The sequence below is a fragment of the Salvelinus sp. IW2-2015 genome, linkage group LG20 (assembly GCF_002910315.2).
Source record: "Salvelinus sp. IW2-2015 linkage group LG20, ASM291031v2, whole genome shotgun sequence".
Classification (NCBI taxonomy): Eukaryota; Metazoa; Chordata; class Actinopteri; order Salmoniformes; family Salmonidae; genus Salvelinus; species Salvelinus sp. IW2-2015.
The window spans coordinates 47,679,431-47,701,196 of NC_036860.1; the positions used below are offsets into that span (position 1 = coordinate 47,679,431).

The 21,766-nt window shown below is 43.0% G+C and overlaps 1 protein-coding gene, 1 long non-coding RNA gene and 1 pseudogene across 3 annotated transcripts in view; 1 reads left to right on the forward strand and 2 right to left on the reverse strand.

Moving 5' to 3' along the window:
* Positions 1 to 4,503, reverse strand: part of LOC111981385 (THO complex subunit 2) — a 72,087-nt gene extending 67,584 nt beyond the window's left edge. The window contains exons 1-5 of one of the 2 annotated variants that reach the window (XM_024012617.2): positions 4,366 to 4,503; positions 1,972 to 2,024; positions 1,633 to 1,724; positions 1,024 to 1,075; positions 840 to 910 (exon numbers count right to left, since the gene is read on the reverse strand). In XM_024012617.2, coding sequence (XP_023868385.1) covers positions 840 to 910; positions 1,024 to 1,075; positions 1,633 to 1,724; positions 1,972 to 2,024; positions 4,366 to 4,430 — 333 coding nt within the window. In that variant the 5' untranslated portion in view covers positions 4,431 to 4,503. The remainder of the gene's footprint in view (positions 1 to 839; positions 911 to 1,023; positions 1,076 to 1,632; positions 1,725 to 1,971; positions 2,025 to 4,365) is intronic. The other variant, XM_024012616.2, reaches the window with a different exon arrangement.
* Positions 1 to 21,766, forward strand: part of LOC139029454 (uncharacterized) — an 83,942-nt gene that overhangs the window by 15,481 nt on the left and 46,695 nt on the right. The window lies entirely within an intron of this gene.
* Positions 5,133 to 19,361, reverse strand: LOC111980889 (cohesin subunit SA-2-like; annotated as a pseudogene).

Sequence of the window (21,766 nt, forward strand, 5' to 3'; positions counted from 1 at the left end):
ACGGAGAAGGAGAGTCCACGGTAGCGAGCCGCGTCGGTTGCACTGTATTATCCTCAAAGCGGGCGAAGAGCGTTTAGATTGTCCAGAAGCAAGACATAGGGGTTCGCAATGTGGCTGGTTTTCCCTTTGTAGTCTGTGATTGTCTGTAGACCCTGCCACACGTCTCGTGTCTGAGCCGTTGAAATGCAACTCCACTGTCTCTGTACTGACGTTTTGCCTCTGATTGCCTTATGGAGGGAATAAGTACTGTTTGTATTAGGCCATATTCCCAGTCACTTTGCCATGGTGAAATGCGGTGGTTCGCGCTTTCAGTCTGCCATTTATCCATGGTTTCTGGTTTGGGTAGGTTTCAATAGTCACAATGGGTACAACATCTCCTATAAACTTCCTGATGAACTCAGTCACTGTATCCATGTATTAGTCAATGTTATTCTCAGAGGCTACCCGAAACATATCCCAGAATGCGTGTAAAAGCCTATTGTTTTTTGGCATTTTGTGTTAATTGTGATAGGCTCACGTTTTACCAGTACGGTGTAGCCCCACTATTTATTTTGCCGGAACGCCGTACCAGCTTACTTTCACCCCTGGTTATGAATGACAGAAAATGTAACATTTGTGAAGAGAATCAAATGTTACTATAATATTCTAAATTAAGAGCCAATAGCATTAAAAAAAAAGTTTGTATTCAAGCTTGACAATCAAATATGGTGTGTTTTTGCCTTACAGTAGGAAATACAGACAAAGGCTGAGTTTTCTATGATCAATACTGCCACCTAGTGAAAGTTGACATTTCATGAGAATGTATTTTTGTTCAACACAATAACTTGAAACACACTTACCAGACACGCTCCCACTAGCTGGGTGTAATGGTCACGTTTGTTTTTTTCCTCTAAAGAGCTGGTCTCTATGTCTGTCAAAATAACGATTGAAACATTACAATATCATGACTGTAATTAGGCAACACATTTAGGCATTAAATTGCAAATGACTGTCACAATATGCCCAAACTGAAGTCATACCCACCTAGTATACTGAAAACATCTGCTAAAATGGATGGCATGTCATCCCGCAGATCCTGGAAATAAATAAGAAATCAGAAGCATTCGAAAGTCATAAAAAAGGTACATTCTTAATGACTTTTGTTTGCTGATACAGAAGTTCCAGAAGTGGTGTTTAGCTTTCTTTACAAGCAAAGCACACGGTTTCAGTCTGAAATGAATGAATAGGCAGAAGAGGACTGTTTTATTATGGCGCAGCTGCAAGTGTACCTTCTCTGCATGTTCCTAATGATAGCATCTTTGCCTCTATTCGTAACATTACAAAAATCCCACATTCCAGGAAACTGAGGAAAAACTTGTAGACTCATTGAGTTGTCACATTACTCGATCAACTTGAACCGCTGCTAAAGGAACCTCCGATTAGGATTGTGTCTTTTCTCCCTCTTAAAAATAACCAGAAATCAAGAACTAAATACACACCACTCCTCAATGGCAGATACTAGTCAATGTTTTCACTAAAAGGACTCTCCTATATGACACAAAACCCTAATTTCGTTATTGCACCAACGCATGGAAGATTTTCTGGGATGAAAGACATTGCAGAGAATGAGGACTTCAAAAGGACCATACATACCATCATGTCACAGAGGACGCTAGCAGAAAGGTCCAGCTTGAAGTTCCCCTGTATGACATGCCAGCAGAGTTCATACAAAGCTGCCTGTATATCTAGAGAATAAAGAGAAGAGGCAAACAGGCAGAGAATTACTCTCAACACGAGGCATAAGCTCACTATGATGCTATATGAACATTAGATGACACCCGACATAGCGAGACCACATCATTGAATGAATATTACCTTAAATTAGCTTGAATAATATCGTAACTTAATTAGCAAAGACTCAATTGTTGCAAAACTAACATGTATACTGTTCTTTCAAAGAGCACAGATGGGTACTTTCATTTTTGAGCTTACCTTTTATTGTGCTGTCATTTGTTTTGTATGCAAGATTCTTACATAGTTGTACACTGAAAAGGAGGGGAAAGGTGATTATTTACTATATATTATCTAGTTTATTTTCAGTGACTTGTAAATAGGTTTCCAAATGATCCCTGAACAGTTAGTAGTGTGCTGTAGTATGTGTACATAATTTGTACAGTACGTGTTGCAGACATGCAAAATCAGCCTGATGTCAACCCCCAATATTAACGCTGCATATTATACTGTAACTTTGTTTGAGTACACCATTCTGAACATTTTTGCTATGACACTTTAAAACATAGTCCAAAACTGTAACGTCCAGTTACTATAGCTTGATGACTAAATTCTTATCAATGCCAACTGTTGACAATTATTTAATCAGCATAAATCACCGCCATACTACCAAATTCAGGTGACGACATGTTTTCAATTCTAGCTAGCTAACGTTAACACTAGCTGCCTAGTTATGGTAAMTATTAGGGTAGCTAACTAGTCCCTGATAGAAAATGTCTAGACTGTGATAGCTGCCTGGGAACCATGCATTAAGTAAAAATAAAACACAGGACAATACATGCATGGCTATTCTAAACAAAGTGGCTAACGTTAACTACCTAGCTAATGTTTTCGTGTAGCAAGAGTCAGGTGGTGGTACCATTAGCTTGCTAGGAACGACCCCTGCTCGTCGAACATATTCTAAAATCATGGCCATTAATATAGAGTTGGTCCCCCCTTTGCTGCTATAAACAGCCTCCACTCTTCTGGGAAGGCTTTCCACTAGATGATGGAACATTGCTGCAGGGACTTCCTTCCATTCAGCCACAAGAGCATACGTGAGGTCAGTCACTGACGTTGGGCGATTAGGCCTCGCTTGCAGTCTGCGTTCCAATTCATTTTAACGGTGTTTGATGGAGTCGAGGACTGGCCTGGACAGATTCCTGACAAGTTATTCTACACCGATCTCAACAATCCATTTCTCTATGGACCTCGAATTGTGCACGGGGGCAGTACCATGCTGAAAAAGGAAAGGGCATTCCCAAACTGTTGCCACAAAGTTGGAAGCACAGAATCATCTAGAACGTCATTGTATGCTGTAGTATTAAGATTTCCCTTCACTGGAACTAAGGGGCCTAGTCCGAACCATAGAAAACAGCCCCAGACCATTATTCCTCCTCCACCAAACTTTACAGTTGGCACTACACATTCGGACATTCAGCTAGCATTCTCCTGGCATCCGCCAAACCCAGATTCGTCTATTGGACTGCCAGATAGTGAAGTGTGATTCATCACTCCAGAGAAAGCATTTCCATTGCTCCAGAATCCTTATGACGGCGAGCTTCACACCACTCCAGCCAACTCTTGGCATTGTGCATGGTGATCTTAGGCTTTTGTGCAGCCATGAAAACCCATTTCATAAAGCTCCCGACAAACAGTTATTGGGCTGACATTGCTTCCAGAGGCAGTTTGGAACTCTGTTGTGAGCGTTGCAACCGAGGACAGACAATTTTTTACAAGCTTCAGCGCTCGGCGGTCCCATTCTGAGCTGTTGTGGCCTACCACTCGCGGCTGTGCCGTTGTTGATCCTCGACGTTTCCACTTCACAACATCAGCACTTCCAGTTGACCAGGGCAGCTCTAGCAGGGCAGAAATTTGAGTAACTGACTTTTGAAAGTCAATGAGCTCTTCAGTAAGGCCATTCTACTGCCAATGTTTGTCTATGGAGATTGCATGGCTGTGTGCTCGATTTTATACATCTGTCAGCAACGGGTGTGGCTGAAACAGCCGAATCGACAAGTTTGAAGCGATGTCCACATTCTGTTGGCCATGTAGTGTATGTGAGCGAAAACCGCATGTTGTGATGCACATGCATGCAATACTAGTATTAGTTAGCGAACTCACTGGTCACTAAGTCAACTTGCCAAATAGATAGGTATATAGGTAGCTAGCTAACTATAGTAGGTAGCTACTAACATTAGTTAGAACGCACAGGGTCAACAATCAGGCTAGCCTGCATCAATAATAGCTGACTTGTTAGTCCACTGCACTGGCTTTCAGGGCTAAGCTAACTAGTTAGCTGCCTCAGAGGACAGGCGGACTCAAAAGTTAGTTAGCTTGCTAGTTAGCATCTAATGGCCCGGGCCAGTGTTGCAGTACATTGATTGTACAAATGCTTTACCAAACTATTACTTCAAACAACATTATTGAACTGTAGCCAACTTTATCTTGCTATTATGAAATAGTTAGCACGCTAGGTTGGCTAATTCACGTCGCGAGTTAGCCCGGTCTTGTACAGGATAACTATTGGAACCGGTTGCATCGCTCAACAACCCTAATGGAAAACGAAATACCAAGACATTCGTCTTTACAATTTAACAATATAATACAACTTACAACTCGTGTTTTCCAGATTTTTCCCAGTTTTTGATCCAATCAGCAGAGATGATACGTGTCGCCATCTTCCCCCACAATACCACACATAGCCCGGATGTTTAGCTGAATGCACAATAATGAAAACTAGTGCATCGTGGGACGCCGAGTCAATTTGAGGTCTTCCAGTCAGTTTACCACAAATAAATGTTGGAAGCCTAAAATTACAACGCTACAATAATTAACGTGTAAGATTATATGTAGATTCGTGTAAAGATAATCAACTATGTTGTACAGATCCACTGGGTTTTATGCTTGCTTAAGCGTTTCTATCACTTCAAGTCGTCAGAGCATGTGTTCAGTACATGATGGTCATGTGATGCTAGGAGCCTCTCAATTTCAGTTTATGAACAGTATTCAGGCAAATTCATGGCAGAGGTGAGCACAAAGCATTTAAAGGTAAACTCCAGTTTACGTAACCACTTGTCAATTTATCCTATTGCCTGTCATGTCTCTTGTGATGATGTGTGTGGGCGTTTGTGCATACATAGAATTCTCACAACACATTATCCACAACCCCATTACTGTAACAGTGGCTTCTTTGGCTGGCGTATTCTTTAAAAAGAACCACATTCACCCCTTAGTGATCACCATCCCATTAATGACACCATTGTAGCAACCCCTGACACAGGTGATTCAAACTAGTCACACAACCAGTGACTATACTGCACTCTGTCCCGTAGACATTTCATTTCAGTGTAATAGGCCTACTAAATACTGGTAACACTTCATTGAAATCATCACACAATTGCAGGGGTTTATTTTGTTCAAAAAGTTACTGGTCTCGAGACATAAATACAAACCATAAATGGAACAGTGGACTTTGTAAATAGATTTTAAAAAGTTTCATATACATTTGAATATATATATAATATATGTATGTGTATACATACACATTTAGACATATGCACACACGTTCAGCAGTTCAATGCAAGGACAACAGAAAGGTAAATATCAAAACGACAGTATGAAGCCTACATAAAATTTAAGCAAAACAACTATGCATTCAAATTATTTTTTAAATTTGTCTAACATTGCTACAATGTAAATAATGAAAAATATACAATTCTCCGGTTTGTAGTTTTGTATTTAGATATAATATTTTAGCTTTTGAAAATGGAGAGGCTGTGTTTTAAGCTGTTGTGGCTGTATAAAACTAATTTACAATATTCATGATTACAATTTTATTCCTCCAGAAAAGCTTGTTGGGAATCTGCAAACCAAAGTACATAGAGAAAAGAAAAGTTATTAAAACAAAAATCCTTAGAAAAGACAAACAAAACATTTACCATTTAAATATAAATACAAATTCAAAGGTAAATTCTTATGCATAACTGCACATTAGTTAGGAGGTTAATTTAAACCAGTTTACATTCTATTGAACCTTTTCCTAAATTAGACTTCAAATTAACTAAAACTGAGCAAATATAAAATGAGCACCGATTCACAATATATTACACATTTTTATAATTGTATAATATATAATTATATATTATGATACCATAATAGCTAACCCAAACTCTTAAATGTGGTATTTTAGAAACATTCTATAACAAGCTCTCTTACAGACATAACACAGTGGTACAACAGAGAATATTTTGACCACTCTTTTATACAAACCCTCTGCACACTATACTTTTGTACCACTCTTCAAAAGCCACACAGCATTCAAAATCATCAAACCTTTAAAAGTGATTCAGAATTTAAACTAAGCTTGTCAATGGGTCAAATGGCATTTGGGCATTATCAGTTCACCAAGAGGTCTCACCTATAACATTGGAAAAAAGAAAAACTGCAGGCCACATCCATTATTACACACCAGAAATTCCATTACAAAGATTCATTTCTGTACTCTATATGAGTATTAACATGATTATAAAGTACTGATTTACATCTGATTGTCATTACAAAATACCTATAAATCAAAGTATTCTATAAGTTATAAAAGCAGGACAGACAAACCTCTAAAAATAATAACAGAGAGAATTCTGAGAACCCTGTATTTCATATTTGCGGTAAGGCCTTCCAACAATATGAAGACGTTTCACATTTTCTCCTACTGTATATGTTTTAATATATGGCTACATGTCATGCCAGATTTTATATTTTAAAAGTATGTCAGCAACTATGTATTTACATGAGACAAAAACATGCCCATTGATCGACAAAATAAAAGTGAACTTCAAACATGACGACGAATGTGCAACCATTGATGCCTCATAAGAAAATAGTCCCATGAGCTTCTTTTAAAACAATTCTCTACAGAGAATACTTCTTGTTATCAAAACATTTTCGGTAACAACACAGTGTCCTCTTCACGCAGATCTACCATAATCAGCTTAGAACATTGAAACATTGAGGACCTAAAAAGAAAGAAAATACTGCATTTAAATGTTTAGTTTAGAATGAGAGAATATGAGTATAGCCTTTCCATATGCATACCAAAGACATCAACTAGGTATCTGGACTTCACGTCGGCACTGCCACTGTTATTGTTGATCATATCGTTTGTTGTACGTGATATTTAACAAAGTAGATATCACTGTACTCTCAATAACAAACCAATACCCACCGAATCATCCATGATCGAAGAAGGATCAAAGTAGTCTGGCTTCAGCTCTGATCTCTCTCTGCGATTTTTAGATGGTGGCTAAACAATAGTAAGAGCAAAGCAACAGCAAAGTAAGAAAGAAGAGACACCAAGGCAGTAATATTCATAAATGCACAACTTGTGAGAAAATAAACATCTTTATGAGTGTATTTTACCAGATCGATATCCATAGTGTCGAAATCCATGCCCTCGTTGAGATCTTCCAAACGGTCCTCTGATGACATCATTACATCCTCTACTATTGGCTCCTCATCATCCTCCATGAGTCCTGAACCGCGGCGGCTAGATGGTCAAAGACATGGCCACAAATTACTATATACATTACACATGTGGCAGCAAATGACAGTAAGTACTACACTGGGGTTGAAACACCACTGTGGCCTGGAAGAGAAGTGCAGTCTTACATTGCATTCTGCATGTGGCTCCTCATCTTCGCATACTGCATGCTGGTTCGCTCCTGCTGCTGCCGGGCCTCTGCCTGCTGTCTCTGGGCTAGCATCCAGGTCACCTGGGTACTGAAAACAGTCAGACACATTAATACAGACAGTCATACTTATTCAAACAAGAGGCGAACTACAGCAGTTTCATTGAAGATATCATTCATTGTGATAACATTGCATACATAGCTAAGTATCATTACATCATAGATTTTTACATTTTAGTTCTTTAGCAGACGCTCTTATCCAGAGCGACTTACAGGAGCAATTAGGGTTAAGTGCCTTGCTCAAGGACGCATTGACAGATTTTTCACCTAGTCGGCTCGGGGATTCGAACCAGCAAGTTTTCATTTACTGGGCCAACGCTCTTAACCACTAGGCTACCTGCCGCCCTACAATGGATGGCCAAAGATACTCATGAAAATCAAAAGGTGTTGAGCCATAAAAAGGTGTTCCGTACTTGTAGTCCATGGGGGTCTGATGGTGGTGCTGTTGGGGGGGCAGCTGTTGGTGCTGCTGCTCTGATGTCATAGCATAGACACCCATGTAGCTCTCATCTGGCCTCATTTTCTTGGGGTCCCTCAGCACAGTGGAGGTTAGATGTGGCGAGGGCATCATCACTGGCGTCTGCACGTTCTGCTCCTGGTTCATCCACACTGCGTCTGTGCTGCAGCTGCTACTCTCCTCTGCTGCAATAGCAAGGGTTTCATAGGGTTGTTATACAGTGAGCAGACCACTCACTGCTCAGGTAGAGACATCTTAGTGTATTGGCTTGTTATAAAGCCAACGTCAGATAACATCTAGCAAACAATTCATTAATGTCTAATCTTCATTCGGCAAGTTATTTCCCCAAGTGAAAATCTAATCGCACAAAGCAGGTGGCATATTCTGGAACACAATTTGTTGTGTACACAGTGTACAAAACATTAGGAACACCTGCTTTTTACATGTCATAGACTGATCAGGTGAAAGCTATGATCCCTTATTGATATCACCTGTTAAATCCACTTCAAATCAGTGTAGATGAAGGGGAGGAGACAGGTAAAATAAGGATTTTTAAGACTTGAGACAATTGAGATATGGATTGTGTGTGTGCCATTCAGAGGGTGAAAGCATTGTTGGAAACATTGGAGTTAACATGGGTCAGCAGCCCTGTGGAATGCTTTCGACACCTTGTAGTCCATGCTCCGACAAATTGAGACTGTTCTGAAGGCAAAAGGGAATGCAACTCAATATTAGGAAGGTGTTCGTAATGTTTTGTATAATTCAGTGTATATCATAACACTAAACATTGAGCTTTCAGGTTTAACACCAGCGTGTCACAGTATGTCGCCCATGCTGTTCTGTGGCTCGGTGTCGGCCCCTCACCTTCAGGCAGTTTCCTCTTTCCGGTGCTGGCTGGCTTGGCCTTCTTGGTCCTGATGCTGGAACTTCGGCTGCTGTAGCCGCTGATGACAGACATGGTGTCGTCGTCCCCTCCGGCCTGCAGGGAGTTCCTGTAGGAGATGAGGGGCAGCCAGCAGTCCTCTCGCTGCAGGGCCATCTGGAAGGTCATGAACCGCTCCAGGTAGAGGTGACTGCAGGGGACAGAGGATCACAAATCAACATCCATGATCTAGTGTAGCTGTGGTCTGTCTGGCTAAGGACAATACAGTCACTAATGAATTGACTGCACATAGGACTAAGTATAACAGTTTCCTCTGACTTACACAGTCTTCTTGTCCTGACGGAGAAGTTTGGAGGAAAACTCGCTGAGAATGTCCAGGAAGGCAAGGTTGAGAGGAGGGTTTCCCTCTCCCTGGGGACTGGGCTCCTTGAAGGCAAACTCGATTCCATCCCTGCAGCAAGTGTAGCACAAGACAAAATCTTTAGCAAGGAATGGATTGAAGTATTGAGCTGTAAATACTTTAACAGTTCTGGGAGGTTGAGAAGCCTCAAATAGAAGCATGCCTGCAGAGCTGTTAAACCTTTACGTATTGATTCCTACACAGGGGATGAGTTTCACATTTGCTGCAGGCTTACTTGTGTAACATGGCGATAGCCTCTCTGGTCTTCAGCTGATCCAGGCCAAAGGTCAACGAGAAACGTCGGGCCAGTTCTTTAATGCCGCAGAAGACGACGACGAGCGGTCAAAGTTGCAGCCGAGGTCAGATAACATCTCATTGAAAAGCTAAAAAGACAAAAGTGTTGCAAATTTTTAAAAACAAATCATCAAAACCACTCACATTGTCACAAAATGAAGACAATACTTTAACTGAATGTTAATTTCACCATAGCTCTTACCTGCTGCAAACTCAGAATAAGGGTCTTGGCACACTGGATCTTGTCAATTTGTCTTGTTTTACTCATCGTTTCCTTGATGATATCTCCATAGTCATTGTAGTACTAGAGAGAAAACACACATTTCATTGATTAGGAATAGCACAACATAACATTTTTCTTTTAAAAGGTCTAAATATGGTTGGAGGCCAGACATACCCTCATGTACTGCTTGAAGATATCAGCTCCAGTGTTCATCTCCACTACATTGTAAATTATCAGTTTGCAGTATGCTGCCAGCAGGTTACGTCTCTTGTGTAAAGCCTCGATTTTACTGGCTTCATCATCTTGCTGCCCATCTGATAAAATTAAGAACACTGAGGTAACCGCTTGCAAAACTTTACCATTCCTGTCTCCATATAATGTGTTCGCTCTAACTCAGAAACAGCTCTGTTTTTTTAACTTGTGTGTGCACTATTCACATTAAAAGCCATTCTCAGCCGTCTCGTGTTGTGACTAGCTGCCAGGTGGGCTGTGTGGATGTTTAGCCTGTGCTGTGTGTGTGGGGGGGGGCTCTGTCTGGCCTGTGTTGTTACTGTCTGCCAGTGGCTGGTCTGACCTGTGCTGTTGTTGTCATCGTCCTGGTCGATAAAACGTGGTCCAGGATGAAGTTGAGCAGCTCGGCCTGTAGGGGGGAGTCTGGCGTGTAGATCAGAGCCTCCAGCTGCTCCCGGCCCGACGACACGATCTGGTGGCTGAAGATCATCAGGGCGTCACACAGGATGGTGAAGGCCTGGAACACAGTCAACAATCAATCAATCACACAACACCCGTCCAGTCAACAGCTGTCCACAGTGCTTTACAGTAATCCAGGAAAATACAACAGAGCAGAACTCTCAGCACTCACTTAACAGTGAACCACACTACAGTCAGGGAACAGACTGACAGACTAGGACAACCCACCTGCTCTTTGACAGTGGTGTTGACACTGGTGAGGTAGCGTTGACACATCAGACAGAAGCCCTCATCTGCTTCCTCAGGGTGACCATGTCCCCTGGAAACCAACAGCTTTTCTCAGTATTCACTACTCACTATTTACTCAGTAAACCACATTCATTTTACAGACCAACTTGTAACTCCGCCACACAGGGGTGTATAGTCACAACCATTGGTAGACACTGGAGTCATTAGTCACTGATAACAACAGTGTGTGTACTTTGTGGAGCTGCCCTCTGAGACCTTGGCTAGCCACAGATGTAGTGTGTGCACTGCATCGCATGAATTACAATCTGGGAAAAAGAGAGTATTACAAGGTAAGTGATAGTAAACAGTGAGATGAATGTCAAACATTTCAGGGTAGGTGGGTTTGAGGGGATAACAGGTATGGTTTAGGTACCTGCTCAGGCATATCTCCATTCTGAAGTCCTGTGTTTAGTAGCTTATAGTTGCTGGTGAACAGGTCCCATTTAGAGAGGTCATGTGCACTGAAGAGGAGAGAGAAACACAGAATCTACTCAGATAAGGAGTTATGATTATATCTACCGTTCATTGGCAAATGTTTGGATTACACATTACTTGTTTAATCTTGCTCAAGGCCTTACTTGTGGAACGCAGTGATCCCTTTAGTGTGACAGGACCTGGTAGGCATCATCCTCATCTGGTTCCTCACCCTGAAACAACAGATAACTAGGTTGTGAAATCCTACATAGCCTTGTATCACTCAATTTACAGTCCAGTTTCAATTAACACGAATCTGAGTACTACCTAGAATACTCATTTTTCTTTGACAAATAATCTACAAAGATTAAAGACAGGCAATGTCCTTATGCTTTGCCAAATCTGCCATAGAAGTTCTCAATCTGACAGACAGACTGCTCAGTCTCTTAGCCACTCAGCCAGCTAAACATAGAATTAAATAGAATACAATAGCATTTTATGTATCTCTATGCATCTGTGCCCACCTCCAGCAGGAAGTCCTCCAGGAGTCTGTTGAACTTGTCCACCAACTCGTCCAGTAGCTGGGACCTGGCGATGTCCACCTGTTGAAGATGGTGAACTCCTCGTTGCAGAGAGCGTGGTAGGTCATGGAGCACGCCTCCAGCACGTCAGTCTCCTGTTGCTTCTCCACCACTCCTGATCTGACGCAGCAACGACTCCAAGTGCTGCACACAAACAAGGACAAAGGGATGCGAGGTCTCAAACTATATTCTACCACAATGGCCATGTGAATAATTGACTGTTAACAATCAAGGGCGGTAGGATTAGTTACGGTCCAGGAATATCAGAAGATTCACAAACTTTTCCAATCGACCAGTGGTGTAGATTTCCAGGTCAAAGAACTGCGGTAGCTGCAGTAAGTTGGTCACCTTCTCAGCATCAACGGAGTACTGTGAGGATAAGATGGAGGGTGAGGGAGCTACAACAAGAGACCTAGCATTGAGTAATACTGCATCATTCTGGCAGTCCCAGGGTTGAGTTCTATATAGAAGCTGTGTACAGACTATAAAAAGTGAGTCATGTACACAACTTGATAACTGACCTTGGCCAACAACAGAGGCAACGCCACAGCAAAGATCTCCGGATTCTTGTCCGGTCATCCAGCTGGGTTTTCTTTTTCTTTCGCTGTCAGGACCTAGGAGGATTTTCAGAAGAGCACAATCACATCACAATCATGAGAATGGCATACCTAGAAAAACTTCCAAAAGGACTCATTTAAGGTAAAAAGGAGTTAGAGCACTCAACAAAAAAGGCAGAACCGTCAGTCACCTGTTAGCATCCTGTACAATGGATTAAAGTGAGCAAAAAGTAATCAATCTCTGGCTTTTTTTGTTGAGTGCTCCATCTCCTTTTAACCTCAAATTAGTACTTTTGGAAGTTTTTCTTGGTAAGCCATTCTCGTGATTTTTGTCATTGAACACCCCTCCTTTCCTTGTTTGCTAAAGCGCAACGGCCCACCTGAGCTCACATTACAATAATGTTATATGAAAGTTTTTATAAAACCTCATATCTGAGTGAATGTTCAAACATGCCTTCTGAGAATAAAGCCTTGAGAGCTCACTAGTACTGGAGTTGACCGCTGAGAGGCTTACATTGGAAAATGCCAAGCAGCACCCACCCTCTTCCCAGTGCCTCTGCCCACTGGAGGGTGGCACTCACAGGCCTGGCGGATGGCACACAGCATGATCTCGATCAGGGCAGTCTCCCTGGTGGTCTGTCAGGGCTGCACAGGACAAAACATGTTGAGACATGACTGTGTGTATGTGTGTGTGTGTGTGTGTGTGTGTGTGTGTGTGTGTGTGTGTGTGTGTTGCTCCTCCTTACCTTCCTCCCCTGGCATGGGCTCATCCAGCAGCAGGCTGATCATGCGCTCCCAGTCTTTGAGCAGCTCCCCTGCACACTCCCACAGGCTGTCCACCAGGTAGCCCGTGCTCATGGAGCTGCAAACGTTCAGAGGTTATCACAACTGAAACACGTCACTAGTCACTTTACCCCTACCTATATGTACATAGCTACTTCAACTACCTCGTACCCCTGCACATTGCATGATACTGGTGCTCCCTGTATATAGCCATGTTATTCACTGTGTATTTATTTGTCGAGTCACTACTGTATCTCTATTTTTGTTATCATTAACTCTTATTGTTGGGAAAGGGCCAGTAAGTAATCATTTCACAGTTAGTCTACACATGTTGTTTACGAAACATAACAATTTAAAATGTGATTTTGATTTGTGCCCCAAGTAGGTCACTTCAAACACAGACAGACTCTTCATGGAGCCTGAACACACCTCACTCTCCAGGAAGAAAGAGACGGTGGTCTTGATGAGGTTCCCGTTGAGGCTCTGCCTGCCCCTCCTGGGCATCCCTTCCTCCTCTGGACCTCGATGGCTGAAGAGCCTTATGGACATGGCAACATTGAGGTAAGGTTAAATGCAGCTGGATAATTCCAAAAATATATATCTGTTCTCAGCCTTAAGCACTTACCAACCCAAATAGGTCTTTAATCACAATTTCATAGGAGTATTTTCAGCTTCCACCACAGCTTTAGAGAGCCTGTGTGAGACCTACTTCTTATAGAGGAATTCTCCTGCAGCCACAGCCACAGTCGATGGGCAGAGTAGACCAGATTGTAGACACTCTCACAGTCCTCTGCTGTCAGGACCTCATCACTGCTACTGCAAGGTGACAACAACACACAGGTCTGTAAGGTCTCATCGTCATCGGCGAAGGGTCAGGAGTGCATGGAGGGCTGGACACTAATACGTGGGCTAACGTTATGAAGGATGAGCAATTATAGACATTTGTAGACAAGGTTACTCACTGCAAGACAAGAGTCAGAAGTTTTAGGCTTGCACTGCAACATCATACTCCTTATCCAGAGCCATCGACACAATGCGGTCCTGTCAATGACAGTAAAGTCAACATCTGGCCAACCATGATGTGTGTATGTTATGTACAGGATTTCCCAGTCAGTGGTGTGATGGGGGAGCGTCTGACCTACCTTGAAGCGGCTGTGAAAAGCTCCAGTCGAGTGTTGAGCTCCCGGTTATAGTACAAGCCCTGGAGCGCAGTCAGACACCTGAGACGCACTTCTTCTTGCTGCAATCACAGGGAGGACAATGTTCAAACCACAACGTCAAACCCTCAATGCTGTAGCTTTTCAACTCTGATAATATACCTACTGTTGAAACACACAGTAAATGACTACCCGCAACATGCTTTATAACTCCCACAAATGTGATTTGACATATTGCATGGCTCACCTTGTCATGCATGGTCCATCCAACATACTTCAGATAACTGTCATTGAGAAAAGCATCGCTGTACATCTTCATCCATACCCCAATCTCCTCAATGCAGATTGCCCGGACCTCAGCTATGGCATCGCTGATAAACAGAGAAATGTCCAGACTTATTCACAGCCCCCATTACGCTCAATGATCAAATCAATTATTTGATATCTTACAGTAGGGCAGTAAACATTGATTTCATTAGAAAGGCTTAAGTGGTACAGCCAGAGGCAGTTCTACTTAGATCAGATATCAGTGCATCATGGTGTGCCATGATGAGCTGTTCTGCCTTAGCAACCGTTGCTGCCTGTTGTTTAACACAAGAGGGCACCCCAAAGCCTTGGAACAGCTCAGTGAAAGACCAGCCTGCACATCTCAGAACTGCTGTTAGCCTTCCATGTATCTGAAGTCTCGCTCAATGTCAGTACCTGAAGTTGGTTTTCACACAATGATCAAACTCTCTGACATCAAGTGAATGCACCCACAGTTCTCTTTTTAGACCCCTCTTTAAAGATCTACTACAAAAATACCCTTCATAATACCCACCCTAAAACAATACAGAATAAAAATATATAACACATAATCCATTACAGTTGTAATTTAATAAATTGTTCTGTACGTAGAAAGATGACAAGTTGCAATACATACCGATATCTGTGAACAAACACTCCTTTAAAAATCGCATTCATCATGTTTTCAATTTCGTCTTGATTTTCTTGAAGCTGAAAAGAGGAGACATTTCAAATTGAAAATGCTTTTTACATATCTAATGGAAAGAAGTGGAGGGCGCACAACACTCGCGAGTCGAGGTGCAGCCAAAAAACTAAATTATAATTGAAAAGGCGCAACGCTCACTCACCATTAAAATCATATTTTACTTAAACAACTATTAAAAGTTTGACGTTTCGGACTTCATCGATGGCCTTCATCAGAAATTGGTTATCAAGCTTTTAGTTGTTTAAATAAAATAATGTTTTAAAATGGTGAGCGAGCGCTGTGCCTTTTCCTTTTCAAAAATGTAATTTCTAAATGGTCAGTTTTGAATTGTTAGGACCAGGTAAGGTTACCCCTCCCTACAACAGCCGTAGGGAAGAAACGGTTGAGAGACACCAGAAGAACCCACTCACCTCTTTACGCTTCTGTAACAGGAGCTCTAGCCTATCATTGGCCCTCTTGGCCATGACCTTGTTCCTCTCTGCCTCATACTGCCTCTGAGTGTTGTCCATGTTGATGCTCAGGTTCAGAGCCACGTTCACCAAGGCTGTCATCAATTTCATGGCTGGTAGAGACAAGGACTCACTTGAGTGACATCTACTAATTAATAAGGCACTATTTATGCAGACCTGCCATCAAATCAAGGTATATTCAATAGGCCTACATATAGACACACAGTGTAGCCCTTATAAAAGATAGCACTAAAATACATCAAGCTAGTAGTTTAACAGTGGTTTAACTACAGTCTTCCCTCAACTGCCCAGAGTCTCTATTGTGTTAGTACTGACCTGCCAGTGTGCTGGTGTGTCTGAAGGCTCGGACCTGCGAGTCAGACAGGCCCGTGAGCAGCGAGATGACTGTGTCCATCATGTACTCGTCATAGATGATGCTGTACTGACACTGCCGCACCAGCACCCCGATAAACTCACAGAAGCTCGACTTGAACTTCTTCCACAGTGGCCCTGCCATGGTTAACGGGTAGTCCCCACTGTCCTATTTGATAACAGAGAGAAAGAAAGCGGGAATAATGTTTAAATATACGCTATAAACAGAGAGGCATAAATAACGATGTACAGTAAGTGTACAATCAGAAAGTACCTCGTCAAATTCCTCTGTCATCTTCCTGATGATCTCAGAGTTTTGCATGTGTCTGAACATCTCTGCACTGACAGCACCTGTAGCAAAACAAAAAATAAGAACAAAAAATCTTAGCTTGTTTAATCATCACAAGTAATGGATGCAAAATGATTTAGAAAAGTCCTTCACAGCAGATCGTATTCTATTCAATACACTCTGGGAGCCTTCACAGCAAATTGTATTCTATTCAACAATTCTATTCAATACACTCTGGGAGCTTACAGAGATTGTTATTCTATTCAACAATTCTATTCAATACACTCTGGGAGCTTCACAGCAGATTGTATTCTTTCAAACATTCTATTCAATACACTCTGGAGCTTCACAGCAGATTGTATTCTATTCAACAATTCTATTCAATACACTCTGGGAGCCTTCACAGCAGATTGTATTCTATTCAACAATTCTATTCAATACACTCTGGGAGCCTTCACAGCAGATTGTATTCTATTCAACAATTCTATTCAATACACTCTGGGAGCCTACCTTTACAACCGGAGCACTGGATGAAAAAGTTGATCAAGTCCAGGAGTGCAATGTCTCGATCATTCTTGTAAGACTCAATCCAGTCATCAACGATGGACTAAAAGAAAAAACACCAATTAGCCATCACTTAAATATGAAAATAGTACTATCAACAACATGCATTGAGAATGACTACTTTATTACCCTATCCTTCTAATTAAAATAGTTTGAACCAACCTGTGTGGCACTCTTCCCCATCTTCACCACCTCGAACAGGGTCATGCTCTCCATCCCATTCTCCTGGTGGTGGCCATTCACCCCGCCAAGGCCAGTACCCTTTGCTCCACCACCCTTCCCCTTCTCTCCAGGGGTTTTCTTCCCCTTCCTTCCACCCTACAACAGACAGGAATACCGTCTAAGTGTTAGTGTACATTGTGTGTGCACAAATGTAAAGTAGTAGGTGACCCTTAATTATGGATGTCTTGTGCTGATAGAGGATTTTACAAGCAAGTCTCACCTTTCCTTTCCCAAGCTTTGCATTCTTGACATCAGGGTCCTCAAGGTCTGTGTCAGAGGATAACTGTGTATCGGTCTCTCTGTTCAGAAAACAAAAATAAGTTATTGTAACAATACACACAGAACTAGTTTGAAGGTCTATCTATGCAATACAAAGTGTATGTCCTCTGTATATTCACAGTTTGCAAAAAAATAAGGTAATACAATTTGCATGTTACTTTACACATCAAGTTATACTTACTGAGGAAACTGAAACTCTGTGTGCAACTCTTGTGCTGCTATCATTTCTTTAACATTTTCTGGACCCACTCTAGTAAGTATTGACTTCTCAGGACCCACCAAAATGTAGACTAATACAACCTAGAACATATGAAAAGAAAGGTCAAACTTTCAAAAGGACAAAGATGGTATTATGCCTATGTATAACTTAACGTGTGTGTAGGTTGATGTGTAACAAGTATCATGGATTAGCAGTATAAATAAGAAGTGAGGATAACCAATTCCGTTTGCACACTCGGCAGTTTACAATTGACTGCTGAAGAGATGTATTCATTAGTCTGATTCCGTTGCAAAACGTTTGGTCTGTTGCTAACCGTTTTGCAACGGAAACCGTTCACGCCAAACAGAAAATTATTTGCAACGAAAACGATAGGTTTTTATTGGACAACTGCAGGTAGGTCCCTTTCCTTTTCATTTGTGTCCGTTAGGTTCCTTTAGTAAACGGTTTCCGTTAGAAAACGTTTTGCAACAGACGAATGAATACACCTTCCAGATGTAGCTTGCTACTGTTACCTGGGAAAATAGAATAACATGACACTGGACGTAGAACCAGAAGACAACAGCAGACTTTACAAATGGAAATAGGGGGGAAATCAGTTATGAAGCCAGCAACAATTATTCACGAGAAAGCTAGCTAAACGAGATAGCTACTGTTGGGCCATTCGGAAAGCTGCGTCAGCAAACGTCTTTACAAATGAGAATCACGAACTAAATAACACCTCGTCGACTTCAAACAACAACAAAAAAATCCCTACATTATGACGCCTAACGTTACTCCAGGGCCGCAACAGACGTTCTTAAACTACTCCATCTTTGTTCATTGATTGATGTCGGCGAATGGAAGGTTGGCTAGTAATGTAGCTATGCATTCTGCGGCTGTCAGACAATGTAGTAAATGTAACTGTAAAACAGTTAAACAAAACCAAGAAGTATGCAACTCTAACGACATGTAAGAACAATAAATGTCATTCAGTTAGCTACACATATTTTCAACATAGCTAACGTTACGCCAAAAACAAGCTATTCTTGTTAGGGTACAATCCTCTTCCGTGTAAACAATGTTTGATGTCCTCCATCTTTGCCAGCTAGCTGGCTACCATTACTGTAGTTAACTATCTTATGGTTAACTAAGAGACGGGTTAACTATAAACAAACACACGCATTATGTGTTATGGTGATCGCAAGACGATTTAGGTAACGATTCCGACTTAAATCAGGCAAAGTCGCTGCACACATCATGGTGAAAGAGCCAACTAGCTAAATAACTTAGCTACCATGTACTAGCGTGCTAATATATAACGTTACAGTCAAGGGACACGTCAATATGGTTTGATGATTAACTTAACTGCTAGCTAGTTAATTTGCGACAAAACCGCTACTTAAAATCCCAGTTCCTTATTGTATCTAGCTAACATGAATTGTCCTAGCTACATATAGCTAATAACTTGCTAGTTTATTCAACATTACTAGCAACACAGCTAACGTTAGCTCCCAGATTGTTATCCGCCATTTTACAGCTTACCTCGTTGTTTGACTCAAATACTGTAATCAACCATCAAAATAATCCAGATGTTTCTGAAATTGTCTCGCTGGAACGTTTATTAATTTTTAAATATATAATTGGCTATTTACCACTCTCTTAAATGTAGATTTGGTTAATCTGATTCCTGAGCTATGGCTATTATTTTTCTCTGCTAGCTAGCTAGCTAGCATGGCTCAGTTTGTTGTCGATGGATTCGTGTCGTCGATGGCGCACCACCTGTCGGTCAAATTGAACAGTACACTTGCCCGCAACTCATTTTCATACAAAACTAATAGGACATGGACATAACACAGACTGTTGTTGATGATACAAAATACTGAGAAACATACACATTTAGCCTGGTCTCATAGACTAGACGTAACATAGTAAATACGTGTCACTCAAATTTGTATAATATTGTAATGACCTGGCTAAGATCATAAAGGAACAATTGTCCAGACAGAGGTTTGAGTTTACGAATTTACAGGTTTATTAAGCCAACTCCACACAGGCTACTGTTTGGCCGTAGCCCACGCCAAATAAATGAAAGATTCCCTATAAAACAACCTTGACATTATCTTGTGAAGACCAGACATTAGAGAGAGAACAATGGCTAAACATGGTCTTAACTTGCAATGCTCCATTCCGTCGGAACGGCATGCCATGAGGACCATAGGCAGGTGCTTGCCCCAGTCACGCTGGTGTTTGGCAGAGACAATGGCCAGCTGCTGTCCAAGCATTTTGTTGAAGCACTCCACAAGGCCATCACTTTGAGGATGGAGAGGAGTAGTGCGGTTCTTGTGAATACCCAGCCTCTCACACATGGTGGCGAACACACTGGAATCAAAGTTTCTGCCTTGGTCGCTGTGGGTGGACACCGCAGCTCCAAACCTGCTGAACATCCCCGCTGTCAGGGTGTCAACGATGGTCTCTGCCTCCTGGTCAGGCAGAGCATAGGCCTCGGGCCATTTTGTGAAATAGTCCATGGCCYTGAGCACCCAGCGGTTTCCACTGTCTGTGGTGGAGAACGGCCCAACTACACCCACTCCCACCCTCTCCATGGGAGCCCCAACTGGGAACTGTTGGAGCTGAGCATGAGAGCAGCCTGGAGGGCCCTTTCTCGTTGTACAGTTGTCACAGCGGTGCCAAAAGTCCTCCACATCCCTCTGTGTTGCCCCCAGTAAAAGCCCTGATGGAGGCGGCGGAGTGTTTTTGTGACCCCAAAGTGTCCAGTCCCCACCTGGGCCAGCACCCCACCCATACCTACATTGCTTGCATCTGTGTCCAGGATAAAGGGCAAGGTGAGTTCAGGGGGGGCGAGCACGTGGGCCTCGATCAGTGCACGTTTGAGGGTGTTGAAGGCCTTCTCGCATTCCACTGTCCAAGTGAAGGTCTTGTCCTTCATCAGCAGGCGGTTCAGGGGAGCAGCGACGTTTGAGAAGCCCCGTACAAACCTCCTGTAGTACATGGCCAGGCCCAGGAAGCTCTTCAACTGATGCTGGTCGGTGGGGGTGGGCCAGTCTCGGACAGCCCCCACCTTGTCCTCCATGGTGCTGATACCCTCCTTCCTCACTCGATGACCCAAGAAGGACACCTCTCCTCATGAAGTGGCACTTCTCGGGGTGGAGCTTCAGGCCTGCGGCAGCCACCCTCTCCAGCACATGCCGTAGCGCCCCCAGGGCTAATTGGAAGGGGCTGCCATGGGCCAGGATGTCGTCGAGGTATACCAGACACTGCTGTCGGGGGATGCTATCCAGCACCCTGTCCATCAAACACTCAAAAGTAGCTGGAGCGTTGCACAGGCCGAAGCACAGGACCTTGAACTGCCAGTGTCCTCTGTAAGTGGAGAACGCAGTTTTGTCTCTGGCCTCTGGGGAGAGGGGCACATGCCAGCCAGTAGCCACTGCGGAGGTCTAGTGAGGAGAACCAGGAGGACCCCCTAACCAGGTCCAGCGACTCATCGATACGTGGTATGGGGTATGAGTCCTTCCTGGTTACCTCATTCAGCCACCTGTAGTCCGTACAGAACCTCAGCTTGCCCCCCTTCTTAGGAACCATGACGACTTGCACTGCCCAGGGGCTGTCTGAGGGCTCGACAAAGTCTGCCCGCTGCATCTCCAAAACAGCCTTGTCTGCCGCCTCCTGGCGTGCCAGCGGGCTACGGCGGAGACGCATCTTGATGGGCCGAGCATCACGTGTGTCGATCTCATGCTGCACCAGATGAGTCTGACCCACCTCTTCCTCACTCAGTGCAAAGCTGTCTCTGAATTAAAACAGCAACTGCCACAACTTTTCCTGCAGCCCTGGTTCAAGACCAACACAGGTCCTCCCCCATATTTCCCTCACTGCAGACAGTGTCCTCTCTTCTCCCATCTGGGGTAGCTGGGCTGGGCTGGGGGGGGGGGGGGGGGCCCAGGCTCACAGAGGTATGTGTTATGGAGGTAGCTGGGGGAATGTAACACACAGCCGTAGGTGACAAAGGGGCTGTGGAAAAGTCACACACAGATGGGGGGAGGGCAGCCATGAGTCTCTACTGCTTTAACTGTTTGAGTAAAGGGGTTGTTGGGTTGTGTGAATGTGATATTAGGGGGGGGGGGGCATAGTGACTGCCAGCCCTCTCTGGAAGCTCAGTGTGC